A 19085-nucleotide genomic window follows, 5' to 3' on the forward strand; every position below is an offset into this window, starting at 1 on the left:
TTCTTTATAATGCAACATTGACCATTAAATAACCTAGTATTTAAATGCAAAGTCTTGAGCATTTAAGTAGCTTGGGCACTCCTCTGTTTTTATTTCTACCTTGTTTATTAGAAGCAGGACTAGCCACTTAACTGTACTGCGAGCTAGTGCCTGATTGCATATTCTCACTTGTCTGTAGTTTATTTAGCAGCACAGGAACATTCCTCTGTGGATTGCTTTTTCAGTCAATGTTATACCGACTCCCTCTCCCTTAGAATCAAGCACCCATCACATGATATTAGCCCCAATCAGTGCTCCAATTCAAGCAGTCAGACAACACCACATTGCCAGTATAAAGAACCACATTCTTTCCTAGTCGGAAGTTTGATAGAGAGGAGATAGACCTTAAAGGGGCCCCATTTTGTGTTATTTGAATACACTACCAATCCGATCTCTGGCAGAGATGTTTTACTGTGGAAGTCACTTTACATGTGATAGGGCCGCTTTTCCCTGTAGGTAACTGAAGGTCTCTCTTTCTGTTTTTATTCTATTCATTGCAAACCAATCTATTCTGTTCAGCTAGTTTTATTATTATTATTATTATTGTTTTTATAGTTTTATTTTAATGTGCAGTGTCAACCACCTCAGCAGCTGAAGTGGCATTTTACCATATCCATATTGGTATGGATGTGGTAAAATGCCATTTCAGCTGCTGAGGTGGTTGACGGTGGAAAGAAATGCACAGGTACACTTGAAAGGTCTGCACTGCATGACTCCAAGCTCTCTCAAACCACAGCTGAAGCATGACTAATGCATTCATAAAAACTTTTCCAAGGGTTAACGTAGCACATAATTCTGACATGCTCAGATAGCAAAATACTTAGAATCATTTACAGCTATGACTTCTTCACATAACTTTGATGCATATGCATGGCATCATATACAGACATAGTGCTGAGATTAGCTCAGCAACACACAAATACTTGGAAGACCAAAGAAATCATATTTGAAAGTAGAATTCTTTCCTTCCACAACATCTAGACAATTCAAGAACACTGTCAAACACGGTTAGTCTACCATCAAGAGATTAAGTAGGATTAAGAGTGTTGCCTACAATATGCTAGTCTTCACCCACAGCTACATACAGAGGGTTTACTGCAAGATGCAAGCCACTGGTAACACTCAAGAATGGAAAGGCTGGATTAGACTGCTAGAAAACATAAAATAAAGCATGCTAATTTCTGAAACAATATTCTTAGGACAGAATGAAACCACAATGGCTAATATCATTGGCCTCTACACAAATGGCTATCCTTGTTTATCTCCTATTGGCTAGCAGCTTAAGTTTGCCACTGATCTCCAGTGCTCTGGCTTCCAACTACCAGCTAACTGTTACTGCTTGAGCCCGTGAAGGACTTGCTATTTTCACACGTTGAACAATTCATTTCCCATGACCAGTGTATTTTCAACAGGCTTCAACAGGGTGCATCTCAGCTGATTGTCAAAAGACAGTGCAAAAAAATAACTGGCTAAATGGACAACAAATTCTGCAGTGAACAGTTCAGTGCATAAAAAATTTAGCACATGTTAGTTGGGTTTTGTGACAGTGAATATTATTATGGTTATTAATAAATGTGTTCTATTATTAAGTTTTCAAGACTCTTATTGCTATATAAAAAAGTTTTGTAATTGTCCATTATTCAGTTTTAAATGAGTTTTCAGATTTCCCTCAGAATGACACTGACAACTGTCATAGTAGGAATGCCATGGTAATTTTATTTCTTGTGTGAGCCAACCTGGTTTGTGACAAGATGAGTTAAACTAGTAACTCAAAACAACCTATTTTCCACTATTTGCTTCTACAGTTTCCTTCTTTGTTGGATTATGTTTTTGACAAAGTCTACAGCCCTTTCTAACACACTTACTCTCACTTGTTTTGAGGTTGAAGTGAATAATCCACAGGCAGGGTGTATGGTTGATGGGGCCTGTTCTGTGTCAAAGAGTAGTTTGTTTAATTTGTACCTCCCCCTCTCTCTGTATAGCTTTGCCAGTTTCTCAGTCTGAATTAGTCCTTTGTTTGACTAATTGCAGAGTTCCTATTAGAGCCCACTTTGTACCATGTTAAAGGTGTAATAATAAGTACATTTTACCAGTAATGAGCAAAAAGATGTCCATGAGAACATCTGCGAGCTGTTCTTTTCTGCTGTTCTTGCATGAAGTTGCTTCCTCATGCCACATCTGATGAGCGGTATTTTAGAATAAGCATCACAGAGATATGGTCTAAGTAGCCATAGTGGGGTTGGGGCTTGGCCCTGTATGTGCTGGGAAAGGCCACATGCTGGTGGAATTTAGGAAGCACTGACTTGAGATTTGCGTGGTTGAAATCTCAGCTCACTGAAAACCACATAAATTTTGTTCAGTGTGGCATTAGCATTATTATATAAAGACAACTACTATGTTTACTGTAGTCAGCTCCCTCTGTAAGTAAAAGGCCAAAAGACACAGAGCCCCACCTCAAATCTTACTACACTGTTTAGCGTCTCTGTCCTCAAGGAAACACAGCAGTCTCTGAACTCATGCCCACTGAACAAGGAAGAAACACAAACAGGAGCACATGGGGAGACCAAAACAAAGGAACAGAAAGGGCACAATCAGAACAAAAGTGTGACCGTCAAATGTAGAAATGTCAGAAATATCAGTAAACATTAGCACATTTATACACGTGCACCAAAAATCTACAAACGTTGAACTTTTCTCTCTCTTTTTTTACGACTTACTAAAAGTATATTTTACGGTGCAAATTGTGAACCTTCAGAATTAAAAGTGATAAGTTTGGCCAAGAAGCTTGGTAATGTAAAAAGGTTGTACGATTTTGTGTGCAGTGACAAAGTTATAGTAGTTGGAGACTTTAATATTCATTTTGAAAAACAGACGATCCATTTACAAAGGCGTTTGCATCAATCTTAGATTCTGTCAGCATCAAACAAAACGTAACTGGACCCACACATTACTGTAACCATACCCTAGATTTAGTCCTGGCCCTGGGTGTTGGCATTGATCATCTAAATATTGTACCTCAAAGCTCAGTAATATCAGACCATTATCTAATCTATGAGAAGTTAATTTGTCCCTCCACCACTGTCTAAAGCGCGCAATAACCGCTGTACAGTTTACTAAAACACTCCCAGACCTATGGACCTTAGCTTACACGCCGTCAGACCAAATGGAGCTAGTTAAATTAACAAACGAAAATACCTTTCGATCAACGTTTGACAAAGTGTCACTTTGTCACACTTAAAAATAAAATTACAAGGCAAAAAAGTGTAAGTGGCAAACGACCAAACTAGAGGTGTTCCACTTTGCGTGGAAGGACAGCCTTAGTCAAAATAGAAGGCACTCATTAAAGCTCGCTCAGTGTATTTGGCCTCGCTGATCGAGAAAAACAAAAGCAATCCCAGAGTACTTTTAGATTTAGTAAGTTTAGTAAGTTGATTTAGTAAGTTGAGATTTCTAAACTTACTAAAAGACAGGTAGATACTCAACACCAGATTCCAGCTACTTTAACCAGTAATGTTTTTATGGACTATTTTAATAATAAAATAGAAAACATTCAACAACAACAAAGAAAACAACAAATCCAACCCTCCTTATTAAATCAAACATGGCCTTCACCTGGTGTAGCTGCTTTAGAACATAACTTAGTTGTAGAACAAAGGCTGGAAGCCTTCTACCCACTTTCACAGCCAGAATCTAGAAAAAATTATTTCCTCAGCGAATTGTACAACCTGTTCCACTCAACCCAGTTCCCTCAAAAATACTAAAAGAAATACTCCCAATTATAATCAGATCTCTTTTAATAATACTAAACTCATTCCTTAGCTTAGGGCATGTACCCACAAACCCATTTGGTTGCTTTAATCAAGAAACCAAATCTTGATCCTAGTGTATTGTGTAATTACCTGAGTAAAAATGACATGTATGAGAAATTCCATTCTGGATTCAGATCCAATCATAGCACGGAGACAGCTATGAGACAGCAAGATTACAAACAATCTCATTCTTGCGTCTGATCAAGGGTATGTATGTAGCCCTATTATCTCTAACCGAACGCTCTCAGTTTGTAAAGATTTTCAGATTACACAAAAGTAAGATATGGGGTTCCACAAGACTCTATTTTAGGACCACTATTATTTATATTCTACATGTTACCACTGGGCCCAGTTATAAGCAACAGCTGAGCTGGCGAAAGCGGCTAGCGCTAGGGAGAAACCAAACCAGAAGAAAGAAAGAAATCCTACAGTCAGAGCCTGGGCTAAACAGGGGTTAACGTAAACTGTGCTCAAACGGCACTACAATGACTAAGGGAGGAAAGCTGGGGGACCAGCTACTGAGAAAGAATGGCTAGGCCGACCAAACCTGGAACCACAGTGTGCTGCCGTGAGCGAGGGTCGCCCAGCTGGAACGTGGGTAGCCAGAGAATCCGGACCGTGAGCGAGCAAGTCTTGCTGAAAATGTGGATAGCAGGGTGACCTGTTCCTGAATGAGAACACAGAGCAAAAGCTGGCCTCAACAACAGTACAAGGAACCTCTCGGCCAACCTCATGGTCCCAAAGCGATACAATTCTCGGCATCGAATGGTGGTGTAGAGGTTCCTTAAATATTCCCCAATCCCAAATGAACATGAAACGAGACACTGAATCAAACACATAAACACAAAAGAACATGAACTGATACGATGAACCAAACACATGAACGAAAACGAGGCGGACGTCCTTGGGCCTGTGGGCGGCGGCTCAGAATCGCCTAGGGGAAGTATAAGATACATTGTGTTTTGACTATTTCCATGCTAAAATGTGTGTAAATATTTTACAATGTATTTCTAATGTTTAGTTTGAATCCTTTTTTTTTTCTTGCAGACATCTCTATGAAACAAGACTGACCTCTGTGCCTGAGGATGCCTTTGCCAACATAGTGAACATCTCTTTAATGTGGGTGAAGTAAATGTTAAAGCATGCCAAGATTTCAAAATACAGAATAAATATCATAGATCATAATATTTAATTATATATTTTTTAATTATAGGCTGGTCAGTTCTGATGTGTTCAAAAACAATTTACATTTTAACTTTAAGTAGTTATATATATATATGGCCTTGGAACAACAACAACTAATATTGAATAATATTGCAATAATTTAAATTTGTGACAACTAATGGCATCATGCCGGGTCAGGCGTGGCAGTGAGAACACAGGGAAAACACTTGCAGTGTTGGACGATGCAAGACTTTAATGATTAACACAAGGAATCAAAGAAACGTGAACAGCCTAATCAGATGTACAGCAATCTAAGGGTCATAACGTGAAAATAACAAACAAAACTTGACAACAAGGCTGGACAACATGGGAGGGCTCTGAACGGTATAACAGGAAATACATGAACTAGGAGTGCGGTGACAGGGGGTACAATAAATAGCAAAACTCATGGACGTAAACTACGAAGCAAGGCTTCGAAATCAAAACAAAACAGAACCTTAAACTGAGAACTATGAAGCAAAGCTTCGGATCAAAACAGGACCTAAGTGACAGGGCAAACAAGGAAACATGAACAACAGTAGTCAGACCAAACATGAAATATCAAGATCATTGTACTTCCCCTCGAGCAGACTGTAGAACGATTTGGGACAGAGTTTTGCAACAGAGCTAATTCACAGCAACGAGAGACTGAATCGACTTGGCTTATAAAGCCCCAGACACATGTGTTCGTTGTCAGTTTAACGAGGGAAGCCGGCATGCGCAGTCGACTTCCGGAATCCCCTGTTCCTTATATGGGCATGACAGGCTGATATTTGTATTTTGTTTACTGAAGATATAATATCTTGTGTAGAAGGCCCTATTTTTTTAAAACATTTTCTAAAACATTTAAAGTTTTCACTAAAGTCCTTTTAGAAAGTGTTTCACTGGCGCCTCTATCCACTTCAAACTGACAATGACAACCACAACATTTTTCAGGTTTGGATGGAAAATTAATTATTGCATAATTAATTTGCGGAAAAAGAAAACTCTGAAAACTTAGATATACAATTTTGTTCACCCAATGTCAAACCATACATTCAACCAGACATTAACATATATTGACGTTGTTGGCCAGTTGGACTTAATCTTAATCTTAAAGTTAAATCTGGCTTTCATAAATGAAAATGTGTGTAAAGTATGTGAGTGCGAGGAACTAAACATTTAGCTTATCCCATAGTAAAACAGTTTTGCATTTCACTACTTATTTAGCCTATATTTAATCAATCCAGGAAAACTTTTAATAAACTACTTACACTTCTTAAAAGTTCATACACTTGGTGCCAGGTCCAAAAGAAGCAGATTAAGGTTTAGCAGTCCTGTCTTCCCATTCTCATAGTATAATAGCAGGCTTAGTGAGAATTTATTATTTTTATTATAAAAAATAGTTTTTACTATGATGTTGAGATTAAATTGCATTCATCAAGCATCAAATACTAAATTACATTATATGTTGCATGCATGTCTGTGTTTGGCATATATTTGGTGTGGTCTGTGGAACCTTGAGGGGGTGGAGCTCAATGTAATATTTTACTGCCATTAAATAGAAATGGCAGTAAAAAGTAATGTCACTTCACGTTCATTCAAATGCAGCTTTTTTACCCATGAATCTACACCGTTCACCCATCTGGCGCTGAAACAGCAGTGCTAGTTACTGTACTATTAGTGTTATTGTCTTTACAAAAGGATAGGTACCAAACATCCCCCAGCCTGAATTTTATTAACAGTATTAGTCCAGTAACTAGCACTGCTGTTTCAGCGCCAGATGGGTGAACGGTGTAGGTTCATGGGTAAAAAAAGCTGTATTTGAATGAACGTGAAGAAACTGTGCACTTTACTGCATTGTTGGCATTAATTACAATTGAGTGTGGGTATGCTACTTAGACTTAAGAAATCAGAATTTTTTAATGCTGCAATGCTGTCCTGATCTGGATCCTCATATTGCTTAATTGATTTAATTTCCACCACACTAAATACTGCATAGCTATGCAAAACTGTTTAACCTGCTTGGATTTTCACATTTACACTTAGTATGTGTCCTACACTTCATTTTAGGAAAGGACAGGGTATGCAATTTTTTAAAAATAAATTAAAATGTAAGAAAGTTAAGTGCTGTGAGTAAGCTAGTGATGATTGTAAGCAATAGCTCTAACAAGCAAATTCAAGTCTGAGACTTTACTAAAAGTGCTTAAATCTCTTGAAGTGCCTTAACTTTTGCATGGTGGTCTGTTTTTATGCAAATAAAAAAAACACAAAGACAAAGACAAAACAGAAAGAAATACACTAATCTTTCTTAAAATGTTTTTCTTAAAACAGACATTTTGGACCCAAAAGTGCACAGTTTTTGCATACCACTGTATATGTAAAGAATTGCTTAAATAAGAGCCAGTCTTGTCAGTGGAGCATGCTGGTGAGATTTTCTGGCTTAGCAATTCAATTAAATTCTAAATGTATTTATATAGCGCCTTTCACAACAAATGTTGTCACAAAGCATTTTACAGAGATCTGGTTCCATGCCTCTTATGAGCAAGCACCAAAATGGAGGTGGTAGCGACAGTGGCAGGGAAAAACTTCCTGATACTAAGAGGAAGAAACCTTGGGACTACTGGTTCCAAGGCTCAGCCTTAGGTTGAGCACAGCACAAACAAGCAAACAAATAAATAACATTACACAAATAACTACACAGATAGATAATAAAAGGCTATAGCCAATGTAGGAACAAGTTATGAAGTATGAGTGTGAGTAGGTGCTGGACAGGGAGATAATAAAGAGCCATAGCTAATGTTGGATCCTACATTAGCTCTGGCTCTTCATTATCTCTCTGTGTTAATGTTAAAGTCCATGCTGATTGTATGTGTATGTATAGAACCGTCACAGCAGGGCAGTGGAAAGCCAGGCTGAGCGAACATCAGGGCACAGCAAGAGGAACAGGGCACCTCAGCACATGCAAAACAGATCAAAAGAGAAGAAAATGTACAGAGCTTAAGCAAAGAGAGAGAACAGAAAGGAAGGGAAAAAAGAGGGTTAGGAGACTGCTGCTGACTAGCGGGACAGACCTGATTGTGGAACATGGATGAATGGACACCTTCAGACTGGATGGCAGGGCATCTCAGCACATGCAAAAGATAGAGTGAGGAAGGGGTTAGGATGTTGTGTTGGAACTCAGCAGGAGGATGAGTGGCACATGCAGGTAACTCCATTATGGTCGAGCTGGTCTGGGGGGCGGATTGCATGGACACCCAGTCAACATTTATCTTTTACCATCATCAACCCAAATAGGAGGCAAAAGCAAACAAATAGATTTTGTGAAGAATGCAGACAGTGACTCTGGCAGGGCTAGCTATAGCAATCTCATGAAATGGGCAAGACATGAGTCAAGTCAAGTCAAGTCAAGTGGGTTTTATTGTCATTTCAACTACATACAGTGAAACGAAACAACGTTCCTCCAGGACCATGGTGCAACATAGACAGTGCATACAAAACACAAGTGCAAAACAATACAAGTGCGGACAGACAACACAACACAGTACAGACAGAGAATAATAAATAATTGGGGTAGTGTGCTAATTTTGCAGTGTGTAATAAATATTGAGTCCAGTGAGGTAGTAAGGTTATTAGTGCAAATGCTTTGTGCAAAAATGCTTCCCATTTTATCTGGGGTAAATGGTTGGAGAGAGAGAGAGTGTGTGTATTTGCATGTAACAGAAAAGACATCAGTTCAGAAGTTGAGTTGAGTTGGGAAGTCTGATGGCTTGGAGGAAGAAGCTATTGCAGAGTCTGGTCATGTTGGACCGGATGCTGCGGTACCTTCTTCCTGATGGCAGGAGAACAGTCTGTGTGAAGGGTGGGTGGGGTCATCCACAATGCTGGTTGCTTTGCGGATGCAGCGGGTAGTGTACATGTCCATGACTGAGGGGAGAGAGACTCCGATGATCCTCTCAGCTGTCCTCACAATGCGTTGGAGGGTCTTGCGGTCAGAGGCTGTGCAGGTCCAAAACCAGGCAGTGATGCAGCTGCTTAGGATGCTCTCTATGGTCCCTCTATAGAAGAGGGTGAGGATGGGTGGAGGGAGATGGGCCTTTCTCAGCTTCCGGAGGAAGCAGAGACACTGCTGGGCTTTCTTGGCTGTAGAGCTGGTGTTCAGGGACCAGGTGAGGTTCTGCGCTAAGTGGACTCCAAGGAACTTGGTGCTCTTAACGATCTCCACAGAGGAGCCGTTGATGTTGAGCGGAGAGTGGTCGTGTCTTGTTTTCCTGAAGTCAACAACCATTTCCTTGGTCTTCTCTACATTCCAGTGAAGGTTGTTGACTGTACACCAGTCTGTCAGCTGCTGAACCTCCTCTCTGTATGCTGACTCGTCGCCTTTGCTGATGAGACCCAGCACAGTGTATCATCTGCTAAGTTTATTATGCTGTTAGAACTGTGTTTCGCAGCACAGTCATGAGTCAGCAGGGTGAACAGCAGATGACTCAAAACACTACCCTGGGGTGCCCCAGCGTTCATTGTGATGGTGCTGGAGATGCTGTCCCCGAACCGGACTAACTGGGGCCTCCCCGTCAGGAAGTCCAGGATCCAGTTGCAGAGGGGTGTTGAGGTCCAGCAAGCTTAACTTCCTGATGAGATTCTGTGGGACGATGGTGTTGAATGCTGAACTGAAGTCTATGAACAGCACTCTGACATAGGTGTCCTTCTTCTTCAGGTGGGTAAGGGAGAGATGAAGGGTGGTGGTGATGGCATTGTCCGTGGAGCGGTTGGGACAATATGCAAACTGCAGGGGGTCCAATGAAGAGGGCAGTTGGGTCTTGATGTTCCTCATGACTAGCCTCTCGAAGCATTCATGATGATGGGAGAGCAACGGGATGGTAGGTATTTGTGGCAGGACACCGCAGACTTCTTCGACACGGGGGCGATGGTGGTGGTCTTGAGGCACGTTGGGACAGTGGAGCTGCGTTGAGGTCCGTGAGAACATCTGTCAACTGGTCTGCACACTCTCTGAGCACTCTGCTGGGGATGTTGTCTGGTCCTGCAGCTTTCCGTGGGTTGACTCTGCGCAGAGTTTCTCACATCCACTGCAGTCAGGCAAAACACCTGCTCGTCTGGCTTGGGCGTGATCTTTCTCACCAACGTGTTGTTTTGTGCCTCAAACCGTGCATAGAAGTCGTTCAGGGCATGGCTCAGGGCTGGAGTCAGCCTCGGACCTCACGTTCTCGGACCACATGTCCGAGAACGTGAGGTGGGGGCGGGGCTCCGCCCGGTACGCGCTGGGGATGTTTGTGTAAACAAGGTCCAGCGCGTTCGCTCCTCTCGTTGCAAAGTCCACATGTTGATGGAATTTAGGGAGGACTGACTTGAGATTAGCATGGTTTAAATCTCCGGCAACAATGAACAGTCCGTCTGGATGTTTGGTCTACAGATCGCTGATGGCACCGTGCAGTTCCCATAGTGCCTCATTAGCATTAGCACTAGCGCTAGGTGGTATGTACATGGCGGCTATCAGCATGGCGGAGAATTCCTGTACTAAATAAAAAGTTCTGCACTTGACTATCATTAACTCCACCAGCGGAGAGCAGTGCTTGGCGACAGTTACAGCGTTGTTACACCATGAGGAAGCATAGATGTGAGGGCTTTTTGTATTCCTGTGTCCATGAACTCTTTCAGATCTGTACCTTCTACAGTGCAGTGAAAATCTCTCCTTTATCCAAATGTATCACATGTAACACACAATCCATTCATAAAAAATAAAAAATAGTATATATTTTGAATATACATATACAAATATGTGTGTGTGTGTGTTAAATCTAAACATACCTTACAGTGTGTGCAGAATTATTAGGCAAGTTGTATTTGAGAGGATTCTTTTTATTATTGAACAACAACTATGTTCTTAATCAACACAAAAGACTCTAAATATATATAAATAAATATAAATATATAAATATAAATATAATATTTTTGGAAGTTGGAGTGGGTTTCTTTAAGATTTGGCTATCTTGGTAGGATATCTGTTTGTGCAGGTAACTATTACTGTGCAGAATTATTAGGCAACTTAATAAAAAACAAATATGTACCCATCTCACTTGTTTATTTTCACCAGGTAAACCAATATAACACAAAATTTTGAAATAAACATTTCTGACATTCAAAAACAAAACCAAAAACAAATCAGTGACCAATATAGCCACCTTTCTTTACGATGACACTCAAAAGCCTTCCATCCATAGATTCTGTCAGTTGCTTGATCTGTTTACGATCAACATTGCGTGCAGCAGACACCACAGCCTCCAAGACACTGTTCAGAGAGGTGTACTGTTTTCCCTCCCTGTAGATCTCACATTTCATGAGGGACCACAGGTTCTCCATGGGGTTCAGATCAGGTGAACAAGGGGGCCATGTCATCATTTTTTCTTCTTTTAGACCCTTACTGGCCAGCCACGCTGGAGTATTTGGATGCATGTGATGGAGCATTGTCCTGCATGAAAATCTTGTTTTTTTGAACGATACCGACTTTTTTTTGTACCACTGCTTGAAGGTGTCTTCCAGAAACTGGTAGTAGGTCTGAGAGTTGAGCTTCACACCATCCTCAACCCAAAAAGGTCCCACCAATTCATCTTTGATGTTACCAGCCCATACCAGTACCCCACCTCCAGCTTGCTGGCGTCTGAGTCGGAGTGGAGCTCTCTGCCCTTTACTGATCCAGCCTCGGGCCCATCCATCTGGCCCATCAAGAGTCACTCGCATTTCATTTCAGTCCATAAAACCTTAGAAAAATTCAGTCTTAAGATATTTCTTGGCCCAGTCTTGACGTTTTATCTTATGTTTCTTGTTCAAAGGTGGTCGTTTTTCAGCCTTCCTTACCTTGGCCATGTCCCAGAGTATCGCACACCTTGTGCTTTTTGATTCTCCAGTAACGTTGCAGCTCTGAAATATGGCAAAACTGGTGGCAAATGGCATCTTGGCAGCTTCATGCTTGATTTTCCTCAATTCATGGGCAGTTATTTTGTGCCTTTTTTTTTCAGCACGTTTCTTGCGACCCTGTTGGCTATTTGCCATGAAACGCTTGATTGTTCGGTGATCACGCTTCAAATGTTTGGCAATTTCAAGACTGCTGCATCCCTCTGCACACCCCTTCTCATTACAGAGATGCACATTACCTGATTTACTTGATTGGTAGTTGACTTTCAAGTCTATAGAGCTTGGAGTAGGACAACATGTATAAAAAGGATGATGTGATCAAAATACTCATTTGCCTAATAATTCTGCTCACAGTGTAAATAGAACCTCTCTGACCACATGAAGCAGACTAGAAGGGCTTAAAAAGCCACACATGACACTTTCTAAAGGAATTTAAATACAGATATGAAAGAGTCACTTAAACCTACCAGCCTGGAAAGGGTTACAACACCATTGCTAAAGCTCTGTAAGTCCAGAGAACCACAGTTCGAACCATCATCCACAATGGGAGAAAACCTGGTGGTAAACATTTCCAGGAGTAGCTGGTGTGCTATTACGCGTGGCCTTTTTCTTCCAGCTAGTGGTGGATTTTGGTATATGTTTGTAGTGCAGTTAACCATTTAGATGACGTGGTGATGAACTCTGTTATGCATTTGCATCCATCTAGTTTTCCATGACATTGTCTGTATATATACTCTTACTGTGATATTTATTTTAAGTTATCTTTAATCTTAAGTTTATGCTGTTTTGGTGCTATATTGTTCAGTTTATTTGTAGCATCAGCAGAAACATTGTGTCATATTACTACTTACATAGTGTCTATTACTATGCACTGTAAATGTTAGTCTCACTTTTAGGTATCTAGCGTTGCAGTGAACAACTAGTTCATATAAAGGGCAATGAATAAGCACACTTGAGGAATTTCAGATGCATGTTTTATTTGAATTCCAACATTAAACCCACAAGCAAAATGAACCATCTTCAGTAAGAGAGAAAGGCAGTAGACTTTGGGTTGCTAGGCTGCTACAGGTCTATACACTACATGCTACACAATTGAATTGTGCAAGTGTGTGTCATCATCAGGCAAAAATTAATTGTTTGGTGAGGGAGTATATGGAACAGCATGCAGGTAAAACTGGATCCACAAAGTCCAGTGGCCTCAAACAAATAGTGAAAAGATCTGGCAACAGATTCATTATGTGGACAGTCTCCTTCAAATTCAAACTAGTTCAAATAGTCAACAGTCTTAATAACCATAGTCTTTGGTTAGGAGTCCAAATGGCGCTTCCCTGACTGCAACAGAGAAAACATTGCGTTTTCCTTTGTAAGATCTACATGCCATTGGTCTAGCACTGCTTGCTGTCTATGGTCTACGGGTCAGAGTCCACTTTTTCCATTGCAGCTCTGTTAATGAAGACGGGGTGATATCTCCTCTCCTGCTTCATGCTGCAAGTCCACTATGAGCTCAGCGTTGTCAGCAAGCTTGACAATAGTGGTTGAGCTGGAAGTGGCCACACAACCATTAGTGTACAGGGTGTACAGCTGGGGACTCAGGACTCAACCTTGGGGATCTCGAGTCTCCAGTCCACTGAGGGTGAGACATGTTTGCCTACCTGCACTGCTTGTGGTCTGTCCATCAAGGAGTTGGAGATCCTGTGATTTAGGGAGGAATGAAGTACAAGATCTTCCAACTTGGTGGTGAGTTTGGAGGGGAAAATAGTGAGGCATTAAACACTAAGCTGTAGTCAACAAACAGCATTTTCATATAATTACCCCACCTAGTGTCCAGTGTCGTCAGAGTCAGTGTTGTGTGGAGAAGATGTGTGATGGCATCATCTGTAAAGTGGTTCTGGCAGTATGCCAACTATAGTGGGTACATGGATTTTGGCAGTGAAGAGGCATGACCAGCTTTTTAAAGCTCTTTATCAAAACTGATGTGATGGCTACTGAGAGACTGAGTCATTAATGCAGGCTGGCTGGAGTTTTTTTGAACAGGGATAATGACTGTTTGAAGCATGAGGGAGGTATTAAAGATGTTTGCAAATACTAAAGCAGGTTAAAACACACTTCCTTGAACACTTTTCTTATGCCCATGACATCTCACCAGTCGGGAGGATGAGCTTTTGTAATCCATTATCATTCTTAGCCCTTGCCTGTTTCCTCTGTTTTGCCACTCTCCTTAGACCATAGAGCGCAGCCTTGAACTCTGTCATATTGCCACTGATCAGCCCTGCATTCAGTGTTTGGGAAATATCCTGGTATATTTTGGGATCGCTAATACCAAATTAATTAGCACTTGAATGCCGCAGACTATTTGAATACTGTTGTGCATTCCTGAGTGGAGGACAAAATGTAATAAATATAATAATAATAATAATAATAATAATAATAATAATCAAATAAAATAATAATATAATAAATTGTAATAAATATTAACACTGTGTATCTGCAACCATCCCTGCAACGTCCAATATATTAATTGGACAAAAAAAGGCAGTCTAGTAGGTTTTTGTGGGAGTTTTCCTGGCTACATCATGTTTTTTTACATACACACATGATTTAAACAGAATGGCAAACAGCTACTGCAAACATTGCAATATCAAAACGGACATTGGATGATGGTTCTCACAGTCTTCATCTGTTCATTCACCCCAATAAATTGAAAAGAACTGGAAAGTCAAAAGAGAGCATGACAGAGTGTTAAAACTAGTATAAACATTGGCTTGGCTTTTAAAAGTTGGGAGAGATCCGTGACCTGAGTGGATTCAAAAGTGATGTCAAGTTGGCTTTTTTCTTACCTGCTGAACAGGTAAGAGATTTTTAATGACTATTGCAAATGAGCCATTTAGCTTGCTAACTCTGTTGCCTCTGCTGTCTAAAAAAACATCTATTAACTATTCTATTCTCAGATAATTTCAGGTGCTGTCTTTGCCGTTGTTGTGTAAACACAATTATATATCCATCTGAATGGATACCTGACTGAGTGGATTAATTATATATCTACATTTTCTTACAATAATCTGCATTACACGTTAGATGCCTTAACTATTATTGTAATTATTGTGAATATTTTTTCTGTAGACAGTGATGTGATGTCCAGAGAACAATTCTAGGGGGAGCTGAGCATGTAAAAAGTAGAGAAGAGAGCATCCACATTGTAGGTTTAGTGGTTGTTACTATTGCTGAGACATCTCCTGTGACACTAAAGTTGATTAGTTATTGTTCTTCTGGTTATTCGAGTGGAGACACAACATGATGTCATGAGGGCAATGAGGATGTTGCCCCCAGTCCCTTTTAAGTCATAAATTCAAGTGTTGGTAGTTATGTGCTAGCCCTGGTAGAATCAGAGGCAAAGAAGCATGCGCTTCTTATACACTGTTTGGGAGCAGAAGACCAGCATATCTCCTTCATGCTGACTGTCGCTGATAAGCAGTATGGAACATGCACATGAACTTCGGAACTTTTTTGTGCCGAAAGTGAATTTATTACCGGTTTTGCCAACATACCCAGCACAATGCTGATTCTGTTAATCAGTACATTGCAGCTCTAAGTGAGCTTGCATTTACTTGTGGATTTGGTGCTATGAAGGAAGAAATGTTTTAGGACCAGCTTGTGGAAAAGACAGACTCCAGACTCCGCTCTGCATTAAAGAACAATTACTCTTAGAGGACACACTCGACCTCAAGAAAGCTGTGACAATGTTGCAGAATTGCAGAAACTGTTTAAACAAGATGTAATTGAGCTGAATGAGGCAGCTGTCTAATCTGCATCAGTCTTTTCAAAAATGGTCAGCAGAAAGAAAGGTGGGGGGGTCAGACTGTGCTTGGACTTATAAGAGTCAAACAAGGCAGTGTAAGTGGACAGTTATCCTTTGCCACATTTGAAAATGTCTGCGGGGGGGGCGGGGGGCCGGGGGGGGTTGGCGAGGGGGGCTGAACCTTGCCAAGTGTTTTATCAGGCAACCTTGAGATCTCAATTCCGCTTCATCCCATGTGATGCCAATGACAATAAAGTCTCCTTGAATCCTGAAATGGTTTTGTGGGGACTGGCCCATAAATCCCTGCCTCCTTACTGCCACACCATTCAATGTGTGTTTACAGTGATTATAAGGTGGATAAAGTGAAGTCCATAAGTATATTTAGACAATGACACATTTTTGTAATTTTGCCTCTTTAAACCACCTGAATGGATATGATACTTTCAGCTTTATTAGATTTTTACCTTGAATTCAAATGGATTGCATGGACTATTTAGGAATTACAACTATTTACAAACTAAATCCATTTTAACATGCTCAAAAGTATTTGGACAATGAACTGATTAGCTGCTTTGAGACAAGGCTGGAAACTGTCAACATGCAATTCAACGAGGTGTTGATGCATGTAATGATAACCATCATTGGACTAAATGCAAGGCCAAGCAGATGTGGTGCTCCACCCACCACTTGTTACCACAAAAGGTCAATTTAAGGCAACAGGTCTTTGTACTGGAAAAGCTGGAAGACACCATTCCAGTACATCTCTGTAGTGCTAGTTAATAGTGCTAAATATAAAATAATTTAATTCTATATAAACTCAGTTATGTTTTTACTTTAAAGCACATACAAATTAAACATAATTAAATTCTTAGGGCATTTTCACATCCAAATACACATGTTCAGACCCAGGACCCAGGGACATAATTAAAACAAAACTATTGCCAGATTTTATTTTTCAAAAGTTAACATGATAAAAAAAAAGAGCCTGACTACGTGAAGAACTCAGGATTAGTCAGTTAGCAGTAATAAATTATGCATGGTTTTCATGTTGATGTTACACCAGCATCAAACCAGACAAAAATAAAAACACAGTTAGGGTGTAAATGGAGGTTCATGATTCTGTAACAGTGTATACATTTAGTCAGGTTATTTTTCATTTCACACTGCAGTTTAGCAAGCGTGCTAAATACATTTGCTACATCCTGTCGGCATCACTTGCGTGAGCTGTGTCTCCCTGTACTTGACACTGATTGGTTTGTAAAAGAGTGTGCGTTTGACTTTGGCATATTTACAATTCAAGTTGCCTTACAGATTTGTTGACAATGATTCCTTGCCATATTTAATAGCAGTATTCTTGTAAATGGAATCATATTACTTATGTACATAATGTAAAAAAAAAAAACTTGGACACACTTTAATTCCAGAAATGTTTACTTTCTAGTCTCCTTGCCACCTGCTGTAAACCTTATTAACAAAACAAAAAAGATCTTAACTCATTGCACTTGTGTGCAACAATGTTCTCAGTCAAAATGGATTTGTCTCCTCAGACAAATATATGAAAAGACATTTTTCATTTGGGTAGTATTTCTAAGAAAGAAGGCAAAAACCATCATGATGTGTAATGTGTAAAAAGTTTATGCCTAGTATGAGTAACAGGCATATATATCAAATCCACTATCCGGCATTAACAATGCCCACCAGCTTTCCTTCTTCTTGACCACTAGGTCAAGTGAAGAGGAACATATGTGCTGTAAAAAATTCTACCACCATACCAATGGGTAAGGAATACATAAGGAATTGTGTAACCTCCAAGGATTCAACCCAGGAGCTCAAATAGGAGGCATTAAGTTAAGACTGAAATTTACAAAAGTGCTGAAAAACTTGAAAGTCATTTGTTAAGTTTAACTTATGCTGTGATAGGAATCAGCCATGTGACCTACTCGGAGGTGGCAAATACTTTAATAAAAGTTGGCAGTTTCATCTCATGAATGGTAAATGTGGTAAATTGCATTCTCAGCTCTGATATCCGGAGCATGTAATTGATTTTAACAGTCTGTTCCTGTTTTTCACTAAGCCTTTTATTTTTTTTATTCTGTTTTGTGTTTCTTTGTCCCATTTGGAGAGTAATTAAAGTAATTTTTAAACTAACAAAATAAAAAAATGATACCACCCATCTGAAATCAACATCCCCTCTGAAGAGCAGCAGATTCCAGTTATTTACTGGTTTTAAGAGACTGGTGGTAAAGATACAGTTTGTCTGAAAAACTGGTGAAAATGTTCACCTCTGTCAAAGCCATCGAACCAGATGTGGAAATCTGCTTTCCAAACCACTGAAAACCCCAGCCTAAATAAAACCAGAATTTAGAGAAAAAAATAAACTTTAATTTAAAATGAAATTTACCTATTTAAAAAATAGATCTAAATAAATAAAAAATAAAATGTAAGATCAGACAAGAATACTAAATGAAACTAACTAAAATTACTATAATAATAACAGTTCTTATAAAAGTAATTAACTAAACTTTAACTTAAATTAAAATAGTAATAGTAAATTAAAAATAATGAAAACTAAACCAAATAAAAACAGAAATTAAAATAAAAGCATGTAAAGCAGTTACAGGCAGAGTAGAGGTGGTTAGAAATTAAAAGTTTGAGTAAAACCTGCGAAAAATCAAGAGTTAACACGAGTGACACTAGCTTCTGTATACATTTACAGACTAATTTATTATAGGTTTATTATAGGTTTTAAAAGTGTTATATACTTATTTCACTAGGCAGATGTGTTTGACTAAGATAAAGAGTAAAGACCAGTACAACTGATTTGTATCTACATTTGCATTCACACATACAGCTTCGCTGTGAGTAACATTTTAATGTCTGGAAAGCTGAGTAATTTAATAATTCGTTCCCCCTGATCATGGAGTAGTGTTTTTTCAGCTTCCTTACTATTATCTTTGCCATTACCTTTGAGCCATTAGTGTAGAGTAGTGTTAGGAAATCCTTGATCTAGGGTCCTTTTTCTGGAAAACATAAAAATGTAATTAATTTAATTATCATTATCAGCTCAAAGATGGTTGTGATAGTAAAGACACCTGGTGACAGGTTTTCAGTTTCACCATCAGTATCTTTAAACTGTTTACAAATTAGAAACATAATTAGAAAAATAGAATGGAAATAAAAGTTCAATGAAAACTTTAAATTATTACATTTAATACATAAAATGCCTAGAATTAGAATTAGTTGAGAAGTTTACTCAAATTAAAGACAACAACTCAAAAGCTGTTCTCTTTTCTGTTTACAACCTAAACTTTTCTCTTTTTTGTTCACAA

The 19085-nt window shown here is 39.4% G+C and overlaps 1 protein-coding gene across 2 annotated transcripts in view; it reads left to right on the plus strand.

The window, feature by feature from the left end:
• Positions 1–19085, plus strand: part of tshr (thyroid stimulating hormone receptor) — a 61154-nt gene that overhangs the window by 975 nt on the left and 41094 nt on the right. For both annotated transcript variants that reach the window (XM_072679759.1, XM_072679768.1), the window contains exon 2: positions 4896–4967. In XM_072679759.1, the coding sequence (XP_072535860.1) occupies positions 4896–4967 (72 nt within the window). The remainder of the gene's footprint in view (positions 1–4895; positions 4968–19085) is intronic.

The sequence above is a fragment of the Salminus brasiliensis genome, chromosome 1 (genome assembly GCF_030463535.1).
Source record: "Salminus brasiliensis chromosome 1, fSalBra1.hap2, whole genome shotgun sequence".
NCBI classification, from domain to species: Eukaryota; Metazoa; Chordata; class Actinopteri; order Characiformes; family Bryconidae; genus Salminus; species Salminus brasiliensis.